Genomic DNA, 22,262 nt, shown 5'->3' with positions numbered 1-22,262 from the left:
ACGAAAACGGCTTGCTAACCTCTTAATTTGTATTTTGTACACATTAATGATTAACCGTAGCAAGCAAAACCTGCTGACAACTAACACTAGTAACGCAAATCTACGCAACGAAACGACTGTTAATGTCGATATCAATCTTGTTTCTTGGATTGCAAAGTCCAACTTCGAAATACCAACTTCACATTACCAAACATTGAGGATACATGTTTTTATTTTGAGCATATAGTTACAATACGGTTTAATAAATTTACGCGATCATATATAATCAATATAGCAACAATCAAACAACAGTATAAATTTTGCTTCGGTATATTCATTTCTTATTTCGTTGATGAAATAAAAGTCTGCAAAGTATCAACAAACATTTTACTAAGAATAATATATTCGGTAATTGAATTGCAGAAAAACTGCACCACACTCTTACTCTGCCGTTCTTGTATCATGAGGGTAATTACTCCAGGAAGTAACTTTGACGTAGATCCGGATTTCATTCAATCTAAAAAAAAAACAAAGAAATAAGATTTTCCAATTCTCTGTGCTTTAAAATTATTTTTTACTTGGAGAAATCAAAGTCCCGGCAATTCAATCCAGAAATGGAGTCGCTCAGATCAGTTGGACAAACGTAGTCCTCCGACTTGGGTATAGTAATTACGTAGGTGGCATATGGACTTCTGCATGCCTTTACTCCGGCAAAATCAGGTCCGTCCTCCTGGCAATACTGGTACTCCTAAGTACACACAACACATTCAATGCAAAGGTATTCTATGTAAAATAAACAAGCACGAATAATTCGAAGTAAGCATGGCAAACAATCACGCATATATCATCACATTTTAATGATGGATATAGCACATAAATATATTAGACTAATATTTACAGCGTCAGCAAACTTTTCGTCCAGTGCTGAGTCATCGTCGTCAATGTCATTCAACTCCAGTATTTGGGCGGAGTCAAACGACATCAACTTTCCCGATTTATCACTTTCTGGTGTCTGCTGGAATGTAACCGACTTGATGTTGTCATCACCCAAGGGAACCAAAAACCGGGAATCCCCCTGGTGTGACACCATGACGAAAGTTCTGCACAAATTAATTGCGACGCAACTCACCACAGATTCTTATCAATGCTAAATATCTGTATACTTTGATGGTACGTTTCTTGCTTGACGGTCACCCACGATTTCTATGTAGAGACCGATCATGCGCCCGTTGTAGCAGTTCCCGCAGCGTGTGGTCAATGGATCGTTTGGGTCGATATCCAACGTAATTGTCGTTTGTCCAGTTGATCGAAGTTTATTGATGACGGCGGGGTGAGTGGTCTATACGCATTGAAAGAGTGCGTGTTGGTGCACGTACGACATTAGGTATGTTGTCACTTGCTCACTTCCGAAAATTCCCAGAACGCGTGGAAAATATGAGAAGAAGGCCCGGCGTATGCTGTTGCATAGTTGATGAAATTGTTCCTTTCTCTTAAAAGCCTCTGGTAAATTTGATTCAACTGGAACACCCCGTTTAGGCTCCCAGAATTCAAAACTACGTTCTGCAAAAAAAATGTTGTTTTGCTTAAATCAAGTCTTTGGTTTCTTACTTTGGTACTAAATGAAAGTGAAAATTTTCCCAAAGCATCAAAATTCCACAAGCTTTCGAACTGGTAAGACTTGGAAAGATCATATATGGAGTTCATGATAGCATTTTCCTGTTGCTGGTACAAGCTGTTTGTGAAAAGTGCAAAGAGTGTGTTGTGTAGCTGCAATACCATTACCATGCACCTACTTGAGCAGTAAGTCTGTAAGATAGCGCTTTGACTCTATATTGATGTTGTTACGAGCAGCCAGCAATGTTTGATTAGCTGAATTTTGCGTTTCCATTAAAATGTGTTGATCATGTCCTATTTCCTGGAAAAATTAATTGGTTTTAAGACCTTTTGTAGCACTTTATAACTGTCCTACTTTCATTTCAGCGCCCATGTTCATCAGTTTTCCTATAAGATCAACTCGGAAAGCTCCGTCTCGAAAATAATCATTTAGAACACGATCGAGTGTCAAAGCCTAAATATAGTGATAAATAACCAGCAAGAATTTAATGGTGAGTGACCGAGAAGGCGATTGTTACGTTTTCAGAGCTTGTTTCCTCAAACACGCAATGAAGTTCCTGAATGATCTTTCCTCTGTTCTTTGCCAAATTGCTTTTCATTATGACCGGAACAGCCGATGCATTCAAAGTGTTGTAATCAAAATTATCGGCGATTGCTCGCGAGTCAAACGCAAACTGGAGGCTTGACAGCAATATGATACATTTCATTGGATTTATTGCTAATAAGAATAATTAAGAATGGAAACATACTTTGTCTTCAATGAGTCTTGCAGTTGTTCAATTACGGGAAGTTCGCAATTTTTTTGCTTCAGCATGGAGATGAACTGGTGATAAAGTTAACTTTGGAAAGTGCTCAAAAATGAAACTGACGCATTTCTTACCTCGACTGATTTACTGTAAACAGCAATTGGACTTTTTGCCCCAGCACTAATAACAATTCCCACAATCGACGTGAGAAAATCCCACAAATCGATCTTTTGGTTGTTTCGCTGTAAAATTAACCGAATTGTTGTGCATTGTTACATATTTTTAATGTACAAACTTACAGCCTCTACAAGAACAACATTGGTTAGGTTCTGGATCTGAGACATTTGTTGTTTCATCGTCAACTCGATGTGTTTAAGAGCTTCCAAGTAGAGCGTGGTTTTACTCCTCAACTCGTTTTTCCTCAAGGCAAGCTTTTGTGTACTTGTCAAAACAACCGTATTAACAATACTAAAAACCGATCTCGCGGAATCCAGGCTTCCTGTAAGCTGTAATTACGAAAGGTTATGTTTTAAGTGGGCATAAGAAAAAATACTTTTTGCAAGTGTTGTTTTGCACATGCTTGGTTTCCTATTTAAAATACCAGTAATTGAATGTTGCAACGGCAGTATGTCAAAATTTGCAATGTTTTTACCGGTTGCTGCCCAATAATATCAACCTAAAAGTTAGTTTATGTCTTACCGATCTGAAAATGGTGTTATATGTGGTTTCCAAGCTCTGTCCTACTTGTAGTAAGTTTTGCGTGCGTTGTTGCAAGTACGTCCAATCCTTGTCTGGAGCGTATCTTTTCGAATTTCCGTAAAAGTCAAATCCTTGCTCAATATATCTTAAAACTTCATTGGCCTGTATGGTTTTAAACAAATGAAGTGAGAAAAGGTTCTTTAACTGTTTTTTTTGCAAATGGGACGTCAAAAATACACTGGCGCCAGAAAATCGATGCACGGTTTTGATTACAGAAATGTTAATTTCTTTTTAATGTTGTCTCAGTGAGTTAGTTAACCTTATGAATCGGTTAAAATCAACCTTTGGATGCAACAATAGAGGTAAATGTAAGCAACAATATTGAATTTAGGCTATTTCACGACACTGAACAAATGATCAGCAAAAATGCCTGTACCTGAATGTAAACCGAACTTGATGGGTTTGCCACATCCACAATAAATTCAAATATTGGCTTGGCATCTTTGTTGTTATTTCGCTTAAAAAGCATTTCCCCTTCTCGCTCAATCATCCACAGGAGTTCGCTGTCACCACTAAACCATTGGCTCACGGAGTTGACTATTCTCAGATTACTGACACCTGTTGAACCTTGCTGACCCTGTATAGCAAATTTTGAAATAAGGAAGCTGTATTCAATAAAAAATAAATTGTCCCGTGTTGCAAGTTTTCTAATTTAAACTGAAACAAAATGTGTCAGTAACTTACCACTTCGGGAATACCATGCACAAAAAAACCATCATATCCGTCGGGGCCGCGTGAACCAATAGGGCCCTTTGCAGATTGACACGATGGTAGGCTTAGGAACGGCAACAAAACATGACTAGGCTCTAAACATCGGCATCCGCAACCTCCATTTCCACCCGGCCTGCAATTACATGTGATGTAGTGACCTGAAAACTTCATTCAGGTTTGGGTTTTCTATGTGATGTATTCGCAAAAATCCCATCATCTTTAACTAGGAAAATAACTAAAAAAATAAAACGACTTTTCTAAATGGTGTTTGAAGGCCCGCACTATTCTATGCCATGCCATGGGATTTTTATAAATTTGGGAGCGCAAATGAATATCTGTGTCAAACCTCACGTGAAGCCGGTGGGTGTGAAAATATTGGGAAGGATGATGGACTTAACCACTTCATCAACACCCGTCACTGACCATTTGGTAATATTCTATCTCAACGCTTCTGAATCGGGATAAAATTTACTCCTTGTGGGTAAATTTGACTTAACTATGGTGCAAATTTTTGTAAACAAAAAAATTGAAGACCTTTTCTGTGCGCCGTGTACTTTTTAAAAAGTCTTAAAATGCTCCTTAAAACTATTAGTTATTTCCCTGCTTCACTACAGTGTTTTTGAGTATGATACAACTTCGTTCGGGTTTGGGTTTAAATTCCTCTGTTTACTTTCACAAATAAAACGGGAGGGGAAATTTGGCCTTCATGACTGCCAGGTTGTAAACTGAGTTCAAAAGGTTGGGAGCCTATGTTCTAGTTGTGCAGCTTATCGTGTTACAGACAAATGTATAATTAATAGGATGATAACTATTACCCTCCTGGCCCACCGTGGCCGTGAGAGGCTGGACGTCCAGCAAATCCAGGGACTTGGGTCAACTTCACAACACCCGATAAGCGTTGAGTTTGAAAAGTTGCATCACCCGCATCGCCTCCAGGGTGCAGTGAAACTCCTCCTCTTTTACCGTAGGATCCTCTTTGGCCACCACCCCCAGTTTCACCTAAAAAAACAGAAGTGTGTTTATCGCATATACATACCAACAGGACGCATCACCTTTGACATTATATCTACGGACTGAATAGTGATGACTATATCTCGATCTCATGCAGGCTGAATCGCAATCCGCTATGTTTGCCTTGTTTGATCCGCTGTCACCGATACCACCGTTTCCGCCGTCTTGGGGATTTGTACTATTAGAACCCTAAACGTTTTTTAACGAATACCTTATTTCGTTTTGTGGTTACCAGGAGCTAATTTATAATGAAAAACTCAATTGCAGTGAAATGTCTTCAGTCAACAAACGCGAATTTGGTTCCTTTACTTTACGTAGTTGTGATTTACAAAAGTGCAACCACACACGACTCAGAATATCGAAGCATGAATACCCAAACCAACAAACAAAACCAATCGCCATTACTTTCAAACTGATGCGAATGTCTCCTTGTACTTCGTAAGCAATTATCTCCAAATCTGTTCCCGGTATTGCTCTCTCACTGTTCCTCCCTCTTGTATTTACATTCGCTGCCGAAGGGTTACAACATCTCTGGGATGCCTAAGAATCAAATATAAAGCATGACAAAAAGTAAAATCACATCAAACATGGAAGAAAAACAAAAAATCTTGCTGACAAACCGTAAAGGCAAGAGGAGCTCCATTAGAAACAACTTTCCGTGCACGAACGCTCATCTGCTTGACGCCGTAAAACGGTTCTATGCTGCCATCAATGTAGAATGTGTTGCAACGAACACGTATCTCAAGTACCATACTTTGATCTCGGGTTCGGGTTACTGGAAAATTCCTGGAAACCAAAACAAGAATCCATATCGAGTTTTAGAAAATCCTTGACCTATCCGATTGCATACGTAGAGTTTTGCAAATATACGCCATATACCCTTGTTGGACCAACTCATAAACTATGTAAACCAAGAGCGACAGAGGCCGATAATGAATCTTAACTCACATCAATACTTTTCCATCGGTACACTGTCATTTGCCATTCTTACTATCGCTTTAAGTTTTGGCTTGCTTGAATTGACTTTCACGTTTTAATGCCCATCAAGGTTTAAAGCCACCAATTGATCATAAATGCAACCTACGTGTTTTCTCGGAGCCGTCTGTATAGTTGAGAGGTATAAACATCTCTTCCAAACACATCATACACGTTGTTGGATACTTCAGTGAGAGTTGGTGCAAATACTGAGATCGGATGGCCGAAGGATACCGGTTCGACATTCGCCGTCTGTCCGAGAAGAGTTTGCTTGTCTAAAAGTATCAAAAAAACTGTGCATCCCAATGTGTACAACTGAAATTTATGCTTAGTAACTTATGCATTATAAAGTAAAATATTTTTGCGTGCTGGTCATTATAGCCCACTTTTGTAACTTTCTATCACCGTACCTTGCACATGTTCCTTTGCTGTCCAATAAAACATGACACGAGTGCTTTTCCTACGGGAGCCGATGGTGGTGAATGACGCCAAGAATTGCCTGTTTGTTATTTGATGAATTTTCACCCTAAACCTAAATGTAATGTTGAAACAAAAATCCACAAATTTTTTTGTGTCTTCTATAACATTGTTTCTTCAAGTTTTGAAACAACAAGTGCCATTTAAAGGATAGATTTCTTAATTCAAAACTAAAACTTTTACATTTAAATACCTTTCTGATATTGCTCCTCTGACCCAAGCGTAAACCATCGGGGGATTGGGAAACGGTCGACGAAACCGAAATCTGACGTTTGAATTCTCCAAGCTCGTAAAAAGTACACGGCTTGCTATGCATATAATTATATTTGGCAATTTTTAATTCTGTATCTTTATATTAAACCGTCGATTGGTGTATTTCTTTTCTGCCAAAAGTAATCTTTTTCGGTGTGTCAATACCAGTAGATTATCTTTCAGAGAAATTACAGTGTAACAAAAATATACGACGGGGCTTATCAGTATATACAGCAAACTATACAGTAAACGGAAATTAAAAATGACAAGTATGTCTCACTTACCCTTTTCCGATCTGCAATATCCTATTTGAACCCAACAAGCAAAAGATAGGAGAAAAAACGTTAAACACTTTTTCCAAAATTTCATTTCGCTTACAGACATCACAAATCGTGGTGTTGCAGAGGTTTTTAATTCTAGAAACACTTACAGTCTTTAATATAAACAAGATAGCCCATACAATAGTAGAGAACTTCATACAGACGTTTCGATTGTTTTCTACAACCATTTTCAATGTAAAATGAAGGGGAACCGGCAAATGGTACAATCGAAACGTCCGTATGAAGTGTTCCCTACTATTGTATTGGCTATCTTGTTTATATTAAAGATGTATGAAACCGTGAGTTATGTTCCTAACTTACAGCCTGTTTTTTCAACTGATTGAAAAAAAATTCACCCGTAGATTAACCCTCAACCATTGTTTGAATCGACTTGATAGCCATATTATTTATTCGCAATTGTTACACACATTCCTGCACTACATTACTGTATGTGACATACATATTTTGTGAATGTGTAAATAAGGGTGAGTTGCTTTGCGCGAAATCTGCAATGCTCTGCTTTTTTTGTGCAACATCAAGGAAGTCGTTGCACCAATTTACAGCCGAGACAAATTTTATGACGCAGTAGATGACATTTACTCTGAAGCTTTCACTTTCATTTCTTATGGAACTGCATGTTACTACTTATTCGTATGTATCAGCAATTATTCGTCTTTATTTTGTATTTTGTTTTGTATGGAATGCCATTTGTGTCAAAAAAATGCCGAAGAAACAGTCCAACGATTTAATGAAAACGGCATGCTAACCTCTTAATTTTGTATTTTGTACACATTGATGATTAACCGTAGCAAGCAAAACCTGCTGACAACTAACGCAAGTAACGCAAATCTACGCAACGAAGCGACTGTTAATGTCGTTATCAATCTTGTTTTACGGATTGCAAAGTCCAACTACGAAATATCTACTTAACATTACCAAACATTGAGGGTACATGTTTTTATTTTTAGCATATAGTTACAATACGGTTTAATAAATTTATGCGATCATATATAATCAATATAGAAACAATCAAACAACAGTAGAAATTGTCCTTCGGTATATTCATTTCTTATTTCGTTGATGAAATAAAAGTCTGCAAAGTATTAACAAACATTTTAGTAAGAATAATATATTCCGTAATTGAATTCCAGAAAAACTGCACCACACTCTTACTTTGCCGTTCTTGTATCATGAGGGTAATTACTCCAGGAAGTAACTTTGACGTAGATCCGGATTTCATTCAATCTAAAAAAAAACAAAAAAAATAAGATTTTCCAATTCTCTGTACTTCAAAATTATTTTTTACTTGGAGAAGTCAAAGTCCCGGCAATTCAATCCAGAAATGGAGTCGCTCAGATCAGTTGGACAAACGTAGTCCTCCGACCTTGGTATGGTAATTACGTAGGTGGCATATGGACTTTTGCATGCCTTTACTCCGGCAAAATCAGGTCCGTCCTCCTGGCAATACTGGTACTCCTAAGTACACACAACATATTCAATGGAAAGGTGTTCTATGTAAAATAAACAATCACGAATAATTCGAAGTAAGCATGTCAAACAATTACGAATATCTCATTACATTTTAGTGATGGATATAAGTACATAAATATATTAGACAAATATTTACAGCGTCAGCAAACTTTTCGTCCAGTGCTGAGTCATCGTCGTCAATGTCACTCAACTCGAGTAATTGGGCGGAGTCAAACGACATCAACTTTCCCGAGTCATCACTTTCTGGTGTCTGCTGGAATGTAACCGATGTGATGTTGTCATCAGCCAAGGGAACCAAAAACCGGGAGTCCCCCTGGTGTGACACCATGACGTAGGTTCTGCAAAATTATTTGCATGACAACTCACCACAGATTCTTATCAATGCTAAAAAATTGTATACTTTGATGGTACGTTTCTTGCTTGACGGTCACCCACGATTTCTATGTAGAGACCGATCATGCGCCCGTTGAAGCAGTTCCCGCACCGTGTGGTCAATGGATCGTTTGGGTCGATATCCAACGTAATGGTCGTTTGTCCAGTTGATCGAAGTTTGTTAATGACGGCGGGGTGAGTGGTCTAATCAGTTATAAAATATTGCACGGACTATAATAGGGTATTGGTGATGGATAGTTCTTAAGGCAAGTCTCGGAGGTTAAGATTTACTTCCAAAAATTCCCAGTAAGCGTGAAAAATGTGAGAAGAAGGCCCGGCGTAGACAGCCGCGTAGTTCATGAAGTTGTCCCTGTCTCTCTGAAGCTGAAGGAAGATTTGATTCAACTGGAATATTCCATTCAGGCTCCCAGAATTCAAAATCACATTCTGTGAGAAATTATTAGTTGTGGAGTTCGTTTCTCTTAACTTCGGTTTGCTCGCATTTATTTACCTTCGAACTAAATGAACGTGAGAATTTTCTTAATGCATCAAAATTCCATAAGCTTTCGAACTGGTAAGATTTGGAGAGTTCATATATGGAGTTCATAATAGTATTTTCCTGTTGCTGGTACAAGCTGGTTTTGAAGGGTTCGAGTTAAACAGTGCAGTTAAGTTCAGTAAGTTCGGCAGTATATAATTTGCACCCACTTGAGCAGCAAATCTGTAAAATAGTGTCTGGAATCTATATTGATGTTGTTACTAGCAGCCAGCAATGTTCGATTTGCTGAATTTTGCGTTTCCATTAAAATATATTGATCGTGTTGTAGTTCCTAAAAAGCGTTTAGTTTATTAACCCTTGCTAAGTAATCATACTTGAGTATTAACCCACTTTAATTTGAGCTCCAATGTTCATCAGTTTTCCTATGAGATCAATTCGGAAATCTCCGTCTCGAAAATAATCATTCAGAACACGATCCAGTGTCAAAGCCTAAATATAGTGATAAATAACCAGCAAGAATTTATTGGTGAGTGACCGAGAAGGCGATTGTTACGTTTTCCGAGCTTGTTTCCTCAAACACGCAATGAAGTTCCTGAATGATCTTTCCTCTGTTCTTTGCCAAATTGCTTTTCATTATGACCGGAACAGCCGATGCATTCAAAGTGTTGTAATCAAAATTATCGGCGATTGCTCGCGCGTCAAACGCAAACTGGAGGCTTGACAGCATCATGAAACATTTTATTGGATTTATTGCTAATAAGACTAATTAAGAATGGAAACATACTTTGTTTTCAATAAGTCTTGTAATTGCTCAATTACGGGAAGTTCGCAATTTCTTTGCTTCATCATGGAGATGAACTAGTGATAAAGTTAACTTTGGAAAGTGCTCAAAAATGAAACTGACGCATTTCTTACCGCGACTGATTTATCGTAGACAGCAATTGGACTTTTTGCCCCAACACTAATGACAATTCCCACAATCGACGTAAGAAAATCCCACAAATCGATTTTTTGGTTGTTTCGCTGTAAAATTACCCGAATTGTTGTGCATTGTTACATATTTTTCAATGAATAAACTTACAGCCTCTACAAGAACAACATTGGTTAGGTTCTGGATCTGAGACATTTGTTGTTTCATCGTCAACTCGATGTGCTTAAGAGCTTCCAAGTAGAGCGTGGTTTTACTCCTTAACTCGTTTTTCCTCAAGGCAAGCTTTTGTGTACTTGTCAAAACAACCGTATTGACAACACTAAAAACCGATCTCGCGGAATCCAGGCTTCCTGTAAGCTGAAATTACGTAAGGTTACGTTTTAAGTGGGCTCAAGAAAAAATACTTTTTGCAACTGTTGTTTTGTTCTGGCACACAGTTATGCTTATTTTTCCATTTAAAATCTTAATAATTCAATGTTGCTACGGCAGTATGTCTAAATTTGCAATGTTTTTACCGGTTGCTGCCCAATAATATTAACCTAAAAGCTAGTTTATGTCTTACCGATCTGAAAATGGTGTTATGCGTGGTTTCCAAGCTTTGTCCTACTTGTAGTAGGTTTTGCGTGCGTTGTTGCAAGTACGTCCAATCCTTGTCAGGAGCGTATCTTTCCGAATTTCCATAAAAGTCGAATCCTTGCTCTATATATCTTAAAATTTCCTTGGCCTGTAGGGTTTTAAACAAATGAAGTGAGAAAAGGTTCTTTAACTGTTTCTTTTTTTGCAAACGGGACGTCAAAAATAAATTGGCGCCAGAAAATCGATGCACGGTTTTGATTACAGGAATGTTAATTTTTTTTAATATTGTTTCTGAGTTAACTTTATGAATAGGTTATAATCAACCTTTGGATGCAACAATAGGGGTAAAATGTAAACAACAATATTGATTTTAGGCTATTTCACGCCACTGAACAAATGATCAGTAGAACGCCTTTACCTGAATGTAAACCGAACTTGATGGGTTTGTTAAGGTTTTTTAATATTGTTTTTGAGTTAACTTTATGAATCGGTTATAATCAACCTTTGGATGCAACAATAGGGGTAAAATGTAAACAACAATATTGATTTTAGGCTATTTCACGCCACCGAACAAATGATCAGTAGAACGCCTATACCTGAATGTAAACCGAACTTGATGGGTTTGCCACATCCACAATAAATTCAAATATTGGCTTGGCATCATTGTTGTTATTTCGCTTGAAAAGCATTTCTCCTTCTCTTTCTATCATCCACAAGAGTTCGCTGTCACCACTAAACCATTGGCTCACGGAGTTGACTATTCTTAGATTACTGGCCCCTGTTGAACCATGCTGACCCTGTATCGCAAATTTGAAATAAGGAAGCTTTATTCAATGAAAAATAAATTAATTGTCCTGTGTTGCAAGTTTTCTAATTTAAACGGAAACAAAATGTGTCAGTAATTTACCACTTCGGGAATACCATGCACAAAAAAACCATCATATCCGTCGGGGCCGCGTGAACCAATAGGGCCCTTTGCGGATTGACACGCTGGTATGCTTAGGAACGGCAACAAAACATGAGTTGGCTTAAAACATAGGCATCCACAACCTCCATTTCCACCCGGCCTGCAATTACATGTGATGTAGTGACCTGAAAACATCTTTAACTGGTAAAATAAAACGAATAAATAAAACGATTTTTCTGAATGGTCTTTGAAGGCTCGCACTCTTCTGAAGTGCCATTGGATTTTTATAAATTTGGGAGCGCAAATGAATTTCTGTATCCAACCTCACGTGAAGCCTGTGGGTGTGAAAATATTGGGAAGGATGATGGACTTAACCACAGACCATTTGGTATTACTCTAGCTCAACGGTTCTGAATCGGGATACTCCTTGTGGGTAAATTTGACTTATACTACGGTGTAAATTTTGTGAACAAAAAAATTTGGAAACATTTTCTGTACGCCGTGATGTTTTTAAAGGCATGCTTCGCCAAAAATATTAGTTATTTCCCTGCTTCACTACAGTGTGTTTAAGTATGATACAACTTCGTTCAGGTTTGGGTTTAAATTCCTCTGTTTGCTTTCACAAATAAAACGGGAGGGGAAATTTAGTCTTCAAGGCTGCCAGACTGGGTAAACTGGGTTCAAAAGTTTGGGAGCCTATGCTCTAGTTGTGCGACTTACCGTGTATCGAGTTTCAAACAAATGTAGGATTAATACGATGATAACTATTACCCTCCTGGTCCTCCGTGTCCGTGAGCGGCTGGACGTCCAGCAAATCCAGGGACTTGGGTCAACTTCACAACACCCGATAAGCGTTGAGTTTGAAAAGTTGCATCACCCGCATCGCCTCCAGGATGCAGTAAAACTCCTCCTCTTTTTCCGTAGGATCCTCTTTGGCCACCACCCCCAGTTTCACCTAAAAAAACAGCTAAGTGTGTTTATCGCATATATATACCAACAGGACGCATCACCTTTGACATCATATGTACGGACTGAATAGGGATGACTATATCTCGATCTCAGGCAGGCTAAATCGCAATCCGCTATGTTTGCCTTGTTTGATCCGCTGTCACCGATACCACCGTTTCCGCCGTCTTGAGGATTTGTACTATTAGAACCCTAAACGTTTTTTAACGAATACGCTATTTCATTTTGTGGTTACCAGGAGCTATTTTGTGACAAATTCAATTACAATAAAATGTCTTCAGTCAACAAACGCGAATTTGGTTCCTTTACTTTAGGTAGTTGCGATTTACAAAAGTGCAACCACCCACGACTCAGAATATCGAAACATTAATACCAAAATGAACAAACAAAACCAATCGCCAATACTTTCAAACTGATGCGAATGTCTCCTTGTATTTCGTAAGCAATTATCTCCAAATCTGTTCCCGGTATTGCTCTCTCGCTGTTCCTCCCTCTTGTATTTACATTCGCTGCCGAAGGATTACAACATCTCTGGGATGCCTAGGAACCAAATATAAAACGTGTCAAAAAGTGAATCACATCAAAACGGAGGAAAAACTAAAAAAATCTTGCTGACAAACCGTAAAGACAAGAGGAGCTCCATTAGAAACAACTTTCCGTGCACGAACGCTCATCTGCTTGACGCTGTAAAACGGTTCTATGCTGCCATCAATGTAGAATGTGTTGCAACGAACACGTATCTCAACAACCATACTTTGATCTCGGGTTCGGGTTACTGGAAAATTCCTAAAAAACTCCACAAAAATCGAGTTGTAGAAAATCCGTAACCTATCCGATTTTATACGTAGAGTTTTGCAAATAGCCATACTCTTGTTGGACTAACTCATAAACTATGTAAACCAAGAGCGACAGATGTCGATAATAAATATTAACTCACATCGATACTCTACCATCGGTACACTGTCATTTGCCATTCTCGCTATCGCTTTAATTTTTGGCTTGCTTGAATTGACTTTCACGTTTTAATGCCCAATTGATCATAAATGCCGCCTACGTGTTTTCTCGAAGCCGTCTGTATAGTTGAGAGGTATAAACATCTCTCCCAAACACATCATACACGTTGTTGGATACTTCAGTGAGAGTTGGTGCAAATACTGCGATCGGATGGCCGAAGGATACCGGTTCGACATTCGCCGCCTGTCCGAGAAGAGTTTGCTTGTCTAAAAGTATCAAAAAAACTGTGCATCCCAATGTGTACAAATAAAATTTATGCTTAGTAACTTATGTATTATAAAGTAAAATATTTTTTCGCGTGCTGGTCATTATAGCCCACTTTTGAACCTTTCTATCACCGTACCTTGTACATGTTCCTTTGCTGTCCAATAAAACATGACACGAGTGCTTCTCCTACGGGAGCCGATGGTGGTGAATGACGCCAAGAATTGCCTGTTTGTTGTTTGGTGAATTTGCACTCTAAACCTAAATGTAATGTTGAAATAAAAATCCATAAAATTTTTGGTGTCCTCTATAACATTGTTTCTTCAAGTTTTGAAACAACAAGTGCCATTTAAAGGACAGATTTCTTAATTCTCAACTAAAACTTTTACATTTAAATACCTTTCAGATATTGCTCCTCTGACCCAAGCGTAAACCATCGGGGGATTGGGAAACGGTCGACGAAACCGAAATCTGACGTTGGAATTCTCCAAGCTCGTAAAAAGTACACGGCTTGCTATGCATATAATTATATTTGGCAATTTTTAATTCTGTATCTTTATATTAGACCGTCGATTCGTGTATTTCTTTTCTGCCAAAAGTAATCTTTTTCGGTGTGTAAATAGCAGTAGATTATCATTCAGAGAAATTACAGCGTAACAAAAAATATACGACGGGGCTTTTCAGTATATACAGCAAACTATACAGTAAACGGAAATTTAAAATGACAAGTATGTCTCACTTACCCTTTTCTGATCTGCAATATCCCACTTGACACCAACAAGCAAAAGATAGGAGAAAAAATGTTAAACACTTTTTCCAAAATTTTATTTCGCTTACAGACATCACAAATCGTGGTGTTGCAGAGGTTTTTAATTTTAGAAACACTTACAGTCTTTAATATAAACAAGATAGCCCATACAATAGTAGAGAACTTCATACAGACGTTTCGATTGTTTTCTACAACCATTTTCAATGTGAAATGAAGGCGAACCGGCAAATGGTACAAACGTCTGTATGAAGTGTTCCCTACTATTGTATGGGCTATCTTGTTTATAATAAAGATGTATAAAACCGTGAGTTATGTTCCTAACTCCTAACTTTTTCGACTGATTGAACAAAAATTCACCCGTAGAATAACCCTCAACCATTGTTTAAATCCTGTTTCCACATTCCTGCACTACATTACTGTATGTGACATACATATTTTGTGAATGTGTAAATAAGGGTGAGTTGCTTTGCACGAAATCTGTTCGCTTGTGCAATGCTCTGCTTTTTTGTGCAACATCAAGGAAGTAGTTGCACCAATTTACAGCCGAGACAAATTTTATGACGCAGTAGATGACATTTACTCTGAAGCTTTCACTTTCATTTCCTAAGGAACTGCATGTTACAACTTATTCGTATATTTCAGCAATTATTCGTCTTGGCAAACGTACACCCATGTCTAATTGGTTTGTGTGGGGATTACATTTATCGCAGCTCACTCAAAACTCACTCTGGCAAGGGAAAAAGGCATTAACGCAACTACCCTATACCGTTATTCATTCTCTAACATTCAAGATTTTTTAGCATGTTAGGTGTGCGAGGTTACCTCCAGGTTTCAGTTGCTTCTGCAGATGCCCACGATTGTTTTGTTTTTTATGGTATGCCATTTGTGTTAATAAAATGCCACAGAAGCACGATTTAACGAAAACGGCATGCTAACCTCTTAAATTGTATTTTGTACACATTGATGATTAACCGTAGCAAGCAAAACCTGCTGACAACTAACACAAGTAACGCAAATCTACGCAACGAAGCGACTGTTAATGTCGTTATCAATCTTGTTTCTTGGATTGCAAAGTCCAACTTCTAAATACCTACTTAACATTACCAAACATTGTGGGTACATGTTTTTATTCTGAGCATATAGTTACAATACAGTTTAATAAATTTACGCGATCATATATAATCAATATAGCAACCATCAAACAACAGTAGAGATTTTGCTTCGGTATATTCATTTCTTATTTCGTTGATGAAATAAAAGTCTGCAAAGTATCAAAAAACATTTTACTAAGAATAATATATTCCGGAATTGAATTCCAGAAAAACTGCTCTACACTCTTACTTTGCCGTTCTTGTATCATGAGGGTAATTACTCCAGGAAGTAACTTTGACGTAGATCCGGATTTCATTCAACCTAAAAATACAAAAAATTAAGATTTTCCAATTCCTTGTACTTATTTTTTACTTGGAGAAGTCAAAGTCCCGGCAATTCAATCCAGAAATGGAGTCGGTCAGATCAGTTGGACAAACGTAGTCCTCCGACTTGGGTAGAGTAACTACGTAGGTGGTATATGGACTTCTGCATGCCTTTACTCCGGCAAAATCAGGTCCGTCCTCCTGGCAATACTGGTACTCCTAGTACACACAACACATTCAATGGAAAGGCATTTCATGTAAAATAAACAAGCACGAATGAATCGAAGTAAGCATGTCAAACAATTACGAATATCTCATTACATTTTAGTGATGGATATAGTACATAAATATATTAGACAAATATTTACAGCGTCAGCAAACTTTTCGTCCAGTGCTGAGTCATCGTCGTCAATGTCACTCAACTCGAGTAATTGAGCGGAGTCAAACGACATCAACTTTCCCGAGTCATCACTTTCTGGTGTCTGCTGGAATGTAACCGATGTGATGTTGTCATCAGCCAAGGGAACCAAAAACCGGGAGTCCCCCTGGTGTGACACCATGACGTAGGTTCTGCAAAATTATTTGCATGACAACTCACCACAGATTCTTATCAGTGCTAAAAAATTCGATACTTTGATGGTACGTTTCTTGCTTGACGGTCACCCACGATTTCTATGTAGAGACCGATCATGCGCCCGTTGAAGCAGTTCCCGCACCGTGTGGTTAATTGATCGTTTCGGTCGATATCCATGTAAATACCTATTTTAAGCACCGGAGCGTTGCTCTGCTTATGGTTGTCGCATTCCTCCTAAAGCTGCCATCAATACTCAATGCAGAAATAATGAAGCTTGTTTACCGGGTACAAACTTGGAGATGTTCGCATATGAAATAATAGAGAGGTTGTGATACACGAATTGACATGTATGTTTGCGCAGAAAAAAAGTACTAGCGTTTCGCTTTGGAATACTGGCTCCCAGGCGGGACAAAATAGTTTGGTGTTGATTGTAATGAGGACGACATGTAGTAAACTACAAGGTCATTTTTCAAGAGTGAAAGATATATAATGTATGCTTTCATTGTTCAGTTGTAGGCAGTTGCAATTCTTGCCGAAAAGACATTTACCCTACATTCTGTCAGCCAAGAAAACAATCAATAACATCAGATGAGGGTGTTTATGTTGATAGGATTGTCTTTGTTGCACCTGGCCTGCTGTCAACTTGAGACAGGTAATCCAACATTCTGCACTTTTCAATACATACTAAGATCTTTCTGTTTCACGCAGGTAGTGATGAGGTTGCAGTAAACTTGTTGGGAAAACAAATAAAATTTCAATTCAAAAAACCGTATTCAAGTCCTCCCATGGTTTATGCTTGGGCCAGAGGAGGTGCAACAGAAAGGTATGTACAAAACATATTCTCTTGTTTGCGATCCTAGGCAATCAAACTTCTATTGGAATCGTACTAAATATGGAGTTTTTACATGTTAAACTTTTACAGGTTTCGCGTAAATGTGAGGGGCGTAACGAACAATTACTTTTTTGCAACAATCACAAGACAAACCGGCCATGAAGTTAGAGACTTATTGTGGTTTTATTGGACAGCAAGAAAATATTTACAAGGTTTGGAAAATATATAAAATATAACGCAACAATCAAGCAAGAATACTGCGATTGCTGTCAAACTTTTATGTAAAACAGACAAAAACACTGTTCATGGTGACGCTCAAAGCAGCAAAAATGTTTCAATGGGAGAACCGATGGCAGTTTTTGCACCAACTCTTACCGAAACATCCACTAACATTTATGACGTGTTTGGAAGAGACGTTTATACGTCACAACTCTACCGACTCCTCGATGAAAACACGTAAGTTTACGACTTGATACATCTGAACGTGCCGTTTCATGCCAATGATACATGTTCAAAGCTAAGTAATGGGTTGTTGGTGCGTTAGTTGCTGACATTGATAGGAGCTGTTCAAAATAAAATCAATTGTTGCAGAAATTTTCCTGTGAAACAAACTTCTGCCCAACGAGTGTCCATGCAAGTCCATGTACGTTGTGACACTTTTTACATCGATGGCAGCGTGGAGCCATTTTACGGCCTCCTAAAGATCAGCATTCGAGCAAGGGAAGTAGTTTCGGATGGAACGGCGCTTGTTTTCAAAGTTGGTTTTATAGAGACAATAACGTAGCGGACGAGTGGTTAACGAGGTGATGGGATTGTGTCTGGTTTAACGCTGCCTTTTATACATTATTTGAACAGCTCCAGTTTGCTTCGTAAATCAAACCCACGTAAATACCTTTTTAGGCACCAAAGCGTTGCTCTGCTTACGGTTGTCGCATTTCTCCTAAAGCTGCCATCAATACTCACGGCAGAAATAATGAAGCTGGTTTATCTGGTACAAACTTGGAGTTGTTCGCGTATGAAATACAAGGACATGTTAGAATCATTTTACAGGTATTAAATAATAGGCATATACGGGACCTGTTCTAAACTTTACTTTGCAATACATAAATATGCATTTACTTTTTTTGCGTATTCCGATTTACATCTGGTAGTTTTTTTCATACATTCTTTATCCTGTGATGTTGCATACCTTGCGTTTTGATGGGGGTCGCAAGGCGTATACAATAAAATGATAAAAAATATCCTTCTGCAGGGATCAAACAGCACGGCTCCAGAAGACGGCGGAGGCGGAGGGCAGGGAAATAATGGCTTACGCGGCAAAAGTGCTGTACGTAATGCAAAAGGATGCAGCACACGCAGGACACTTTTTTATCCAGGTAACGCAATATTGTTTAGGTTCAGTTCTATATTGAGCCCTTGTCATAAATAAACCTTAATTCAACATAAGACAGAGTTTGCCGGTAATTCAATAAGAAACCTACTAAAACATGTTTTTGGTCTTTAATTGATAAATTTCTAGTCCTATTGCGGTGTACAATGTACATCTGGTGATTTACATTTCAGGCGGGCCCGGACATCCTGGTGAAGTAGGACACAATGGTCACAAAGGTGGGAGTTCAGTCAAACCTGGGGGTGACGCCGGAAATGCCGTGATACAAGTCATGCACATTTCCGGCTTAGTACATGTGACTCAGCGCGCTGGCCTGTCTGGAAGCCCAAGTCAACATGGATTTGCTGGCCGAGCTGGGTAAGGGAGATAAGTTTCTGGTAAAACCAACCATGAATATACGATAAATATATGTACAATCACTAAATTTCTAAATAAATTTCACGTTTTCTCCAACAAGGGTTTGAAAGTTAATCGAGAGTTACCTTTGTAACATCACGCAGTAGATTATTAATGATCAGGAAACATTTTTATACGACATGTAAATACGTAGTATGGGGTAATAGAAAGAGAATAGTTCCCGAGTAACTGTTATTTCTTTTCTTGTTGATTGGTTTAGGAAAAGTGGTTTTGAAGGATGTGGATGTCGTTGTGCACAAGGGATAAAGACTTGTGGCTGGATGTCAACCTGTAGAACTTACAAGGGCCATCTTCATTGTCCTAATCACCGAACAGGTTTAACGCACGCCGATGGCCAGGATGGGTTCAGAGTTCACCCAATACCAACATTGGTGATTTTAATCAAGTCATATAAGTTAAACATTGCTGTTTTATTTCGAATTTATAAGCGATTTAGATTTTGCTGCTTCAAGATGAAACGGTAAATTTAACATTTTTTCTTTTAAAGAATGAGGTTGTTTGAGGTTTTGAAGAGGGTAAGAATGATTATTCTGTGCATGCCAGTTTAGGTTTTAGTTTTTAATCATATTATTACTAATTGCCTTATATTATATACTAGGGAAGTTAAGGATCAACAGGGGTCACAAACATAAATGAAACCAACTCATACACATTAAAGAGTTTGTTTGGCAACGACACAGAACTTTTGCGGATGATACAGCGAGAAGGAGAAATGCTGTTTCAGAGAAACAACAATGAAGATGCTAAACCTAAATTTGACTTTATTCTGGCAGTGGCTCACACCACCGACCCGCTTTATCGCCAGGTAGCTTTGTGTAGGTGCCGTGTATTTGTTACAGTAGTCACTGTAAATATTTTTTATGCATTGTGTTGTCGAGTATACCGTGAGGTCCCTGGTATTACTCATATGTCTTCGTTTTCCTGTACTTTTAAACGCAGGCCAGCGAATTATCGACGTACATCCAGTAAGGATTTGATTATTATGGAAATACAAAAACTACGCACCAGATACTGACTGGAAATATTTAAAGAAGCGCACCCGAGATCTTATAAATGTTGGGACAAATTTGGAATCAACATTAAATAATGTACTTAATTCAGTAAGTCGCAAAAAGTTATGTCGGCATGCATTAGCTTAAATAACACTAATGTCAATAAACGACGAAGTTTCTTTAAACTTTTATCATCTGTTTATCTAATCCTTTTGCACTAACATCGATGACCTCTGTTCACATAAATATGCAAGTTACTCAACACATTATCGTTACATGTTTTTGAAACACTGAAACACATTAAATGTTTCTTCTCCATCTTCATAGTGTACGATGTGCAACATGGTACTACAAAGATGTCGACCAAAGTTTTTGCTATAAACAAACAAACTAAAAAATCTTTAGTTAAAAGTTTGATGCATTGTCAGATATAGCTATGGACTAGAATAATAATTCTCAAGTCACAAGATAATGCAAAGATTTCATTCAATAGAGTCGAAACACTTTTTGGTAACTTTAATCCCTAAAATCTTATGTTGATTTAATAAACTGCTCTTCAGATTGATCAAAATCTTAACACAGCAAAGATGACTGCAAGCGCAGTGGATGAAATTGTCAAAACTAACTCACGAAGATTCAAGTTCCGAAGACGCGAGTTAACGAAAAAGATGCAATTCTACCGAAAGGCACTAAAACAAATTGAGTTGAAAATGCGACAACAGCTGATTCATATCAATCTACTAAGCAACACGGTTTTAATACAGGCGGTAATTGTTGTTCCTATGTTTAGTGATAGGATTTATTAGAACAAAAATGCCTCGGTAACGATGTCAAACTCCAAATGCTTTTAGAGAAACAGTAGGATAAAAAACAACTTCTTGGATTTTCTTTCTTCGGTGGTGGGAATATTTGTTGGATATATTGCAGATAATCCAGTCGCAGTTTATGACAATTCAGTTCGGGTAAATTTCATTCTTACCATTTTGTATATTAACATGTGCTGAAACATGTTTTTGTAGTTAATAAAAACTATGGCAAAAAGAAATTGTCATCTGCCATCTATCAAACAACTTCAGAGGAATTTCAAATCTAAGTAGGCCTCTTTTTGTTATTAATGTGACTACATTTACACAACTTTATTTAGCCTACAGTTTGCTTTCGATATACGGGCAGTATCGGATGATTTCGATTATAACTCTTTGAATGCATCGGCTGTCCCAATTATGATGAAAACCAATTTGGCTGCAAACAAGGGAAAAATCGTCCAGGAACTTCATTGCGTGTTTGAGGAAACAAGCTCGAATAGCGTAATTTTCATTTAAGTTGTTTCAAATTATAGGGCTAAAAACAAGCGACATACAGCGCACAGTGTTTCGGTCTATTAGAACGCATCACTTACAGCTTGCCTTGAATGAGGGTCTTACCAGCAAGACACCACCAAGGAAGCCTTGTCAAGTTGTTTAGCTGGTAAGATCGTCGTTCAAAACGAGCTGCACTGAGAAATCTGGATGAGACCCAATAAGTGATTGCCAGGATATTAAGTGTTCAAATCCCGATGTGATAAACCAACATTTCAAAAAAATACGTGTATACCTATATCTTGTAAGTTTGTTATATATTGCACAAATACTCAGGCTTTATCCCTGGACCGACTTCTGGATGACTATTTTCGTGATGGGGCCTTTAGAATCGATCTCATAGACCTATTAATGAACATGGCTGCGCAGTTAAAAGTAAGGCTATTTTTTGTTTAAACCAAGATATGTAAAGCATGCTTGTCATGTTCAGCAAATTACGTACAATGAACAAATTCTGGAGGAGTCCCAAAACGCAACTAACCAACAATTGGAAGCTACAATAAACAACATCCCAATGAAAGCCAAATACTATTGGATTGACTTATTGTTAAAGTTTGTTTCAAAATATCACATCTTAGCCATATCGTTTTAAACACGCCTTGTATTTATTCAATTTAGCTTATTCCAGCAGAACGAAAATAATGTAATGGAGTCACTACATGAGCTCTCCAAATCCTACCAATTCGAAACTTTGTGGAATTTCGACGTGTT

At 38.0% G+C, this 22,262-nt stretch overlaps 3 protein-coding genes across 3 annotated transcripts; all 3 read right to left on the bottom strand.

The window, feature by feature from the left end:
* Window positions 1–231: 231 nt before the first annotated feature.
* LOC145895455 (uncharacterized) lies at window positions 232–6,927 on the bottom strand. The gene is made up of 24 exons (XM_082984264.1): window positions 6,809–6,927; window positions 6,466–6,580; window positions 6,206–6,327; window positions 5,905–6,070; window positions 5,441–5,606; window positions 5,226–5,360; window positions 4,862–5,009; window positions 4,625–4,808; window positions 3,783–3,942; window positions 3,475–3,675; window positions 3,039–3,200; window positions 2,639–2,845; window positions 2,474–2,581; window positions 2,343–2,416; window positions 2,112–2,274; window positions 1,949–2,047; window positions 1,773–1,894; window positions 1,588–1,711; window positions 1,384–1,539; window positions 1,143–1,318; window positions 878–1,079; window positions 558–727; window positions 425–496; window positions 232–344 (listed from the first exon to the last, which is right to left on the bottom strand). Exons 1-24 carry the CDS (start codon window positions 6,906–6,908, stop codon window positions 314–316), a joined length of 3,363 nt encoding a protein of 1,120 aa, XP_082840390.1. The 5' UTR covers window positions 6,909–6,927; the 3' UTR covers window positions 232–313.
* An 883-nt stretch (window positions 6,928–7,810) lies between these two features.
* On the bottom strand, window positions 7,811–14,566 carry LOC145895454 (uncharacterized). The gene is made up of 24 exons (XM_082984263.1): window positions 14,548–14,566; window positions 14,204–14,318; window positions 13,944–14,065; window positions 13,641–13,806; window positions 13,207–13,372; window positions 12,992–13,126; window positions 12,631–12,778; window positions 12,392–12,575; window positions 11,621–11,780; window positions 11,310–11,510; window positions 10,700–10,861; window positions 10,288–10,494; window positions 10,122–10,229; window positions 9,991–10,064; window positions 9,742–9,922; window positions 9,597–9,695; window positions 9,416–9,537; window positions 9,219–9,342; window positions 8,999–9,154; window positions 8,736–8,911; window positions 8,472–8,673; window positions 8,151–8,320; window positions 8,018–8,089; window positions 7,811–7,937 (listed from the first exon to the last, which is right to left on the bottom strand). Exons 2-24 carry the CDS (start codon window positions 14,239–14,241, stop codon window positions 7,907–7,909), a joined length of 3,204 nt encoding a protein of 1,067 aa, XP_082840389.1. The 5' UTR covers window positions 14,242–14,318; window positions 14,548–14,566; the 3' UTR covers window positions 7,811–7,906.
* A 1,125-nt stretch (window positions 14,567–15,691) lies between these two features.
* On the bottom strand, window positions 15,692–16,732 carry LOC145895379 (uncharacterized). The gene is made up of 5 exons (XM_082984183.1): window positions 16,621–16,732; window positions 16,357–16,558; window positions 16,038–16,207; window positions 15,915–15,986; window positions 15,692–15,834 (listed from the first exon to the last, which is right to left on the bottom strand). The coding sequence occupies exons 1-5, from the start codon at window positions 16,677–16,679 to the stop codon at window positions 15,804–15,806; spliced, it is 534 nt and encodes a 177-aa protein (XP_082840309.1). The 5' UTR covers window positions 16,680–16,732; the 3' UTR covers window positions 15,692–15,803.
* Between the last annotated feature and the right edge of the window lie 5,530 nt (window positions 16,733–22,262).

The sequence above is a fragment of the Ascidia mentula genome, chromosome 3 (genome assembly GCF_947561715.1).
Source record: "Ascidia mentula chromosome 3, kaAscMent1.1, whole genome shotgun sequence".
In the NCBI taxonomy this organism is placed as follows: Eukaryota; Metazoa; Chordata; class Ascidiacea; order Phlebobranchia; family Ascidiidae; genus Ascidia; species Ascidia mentula.
This window is presented reverse-complemented; position numbering and strand designations above follow the sequence as displayed.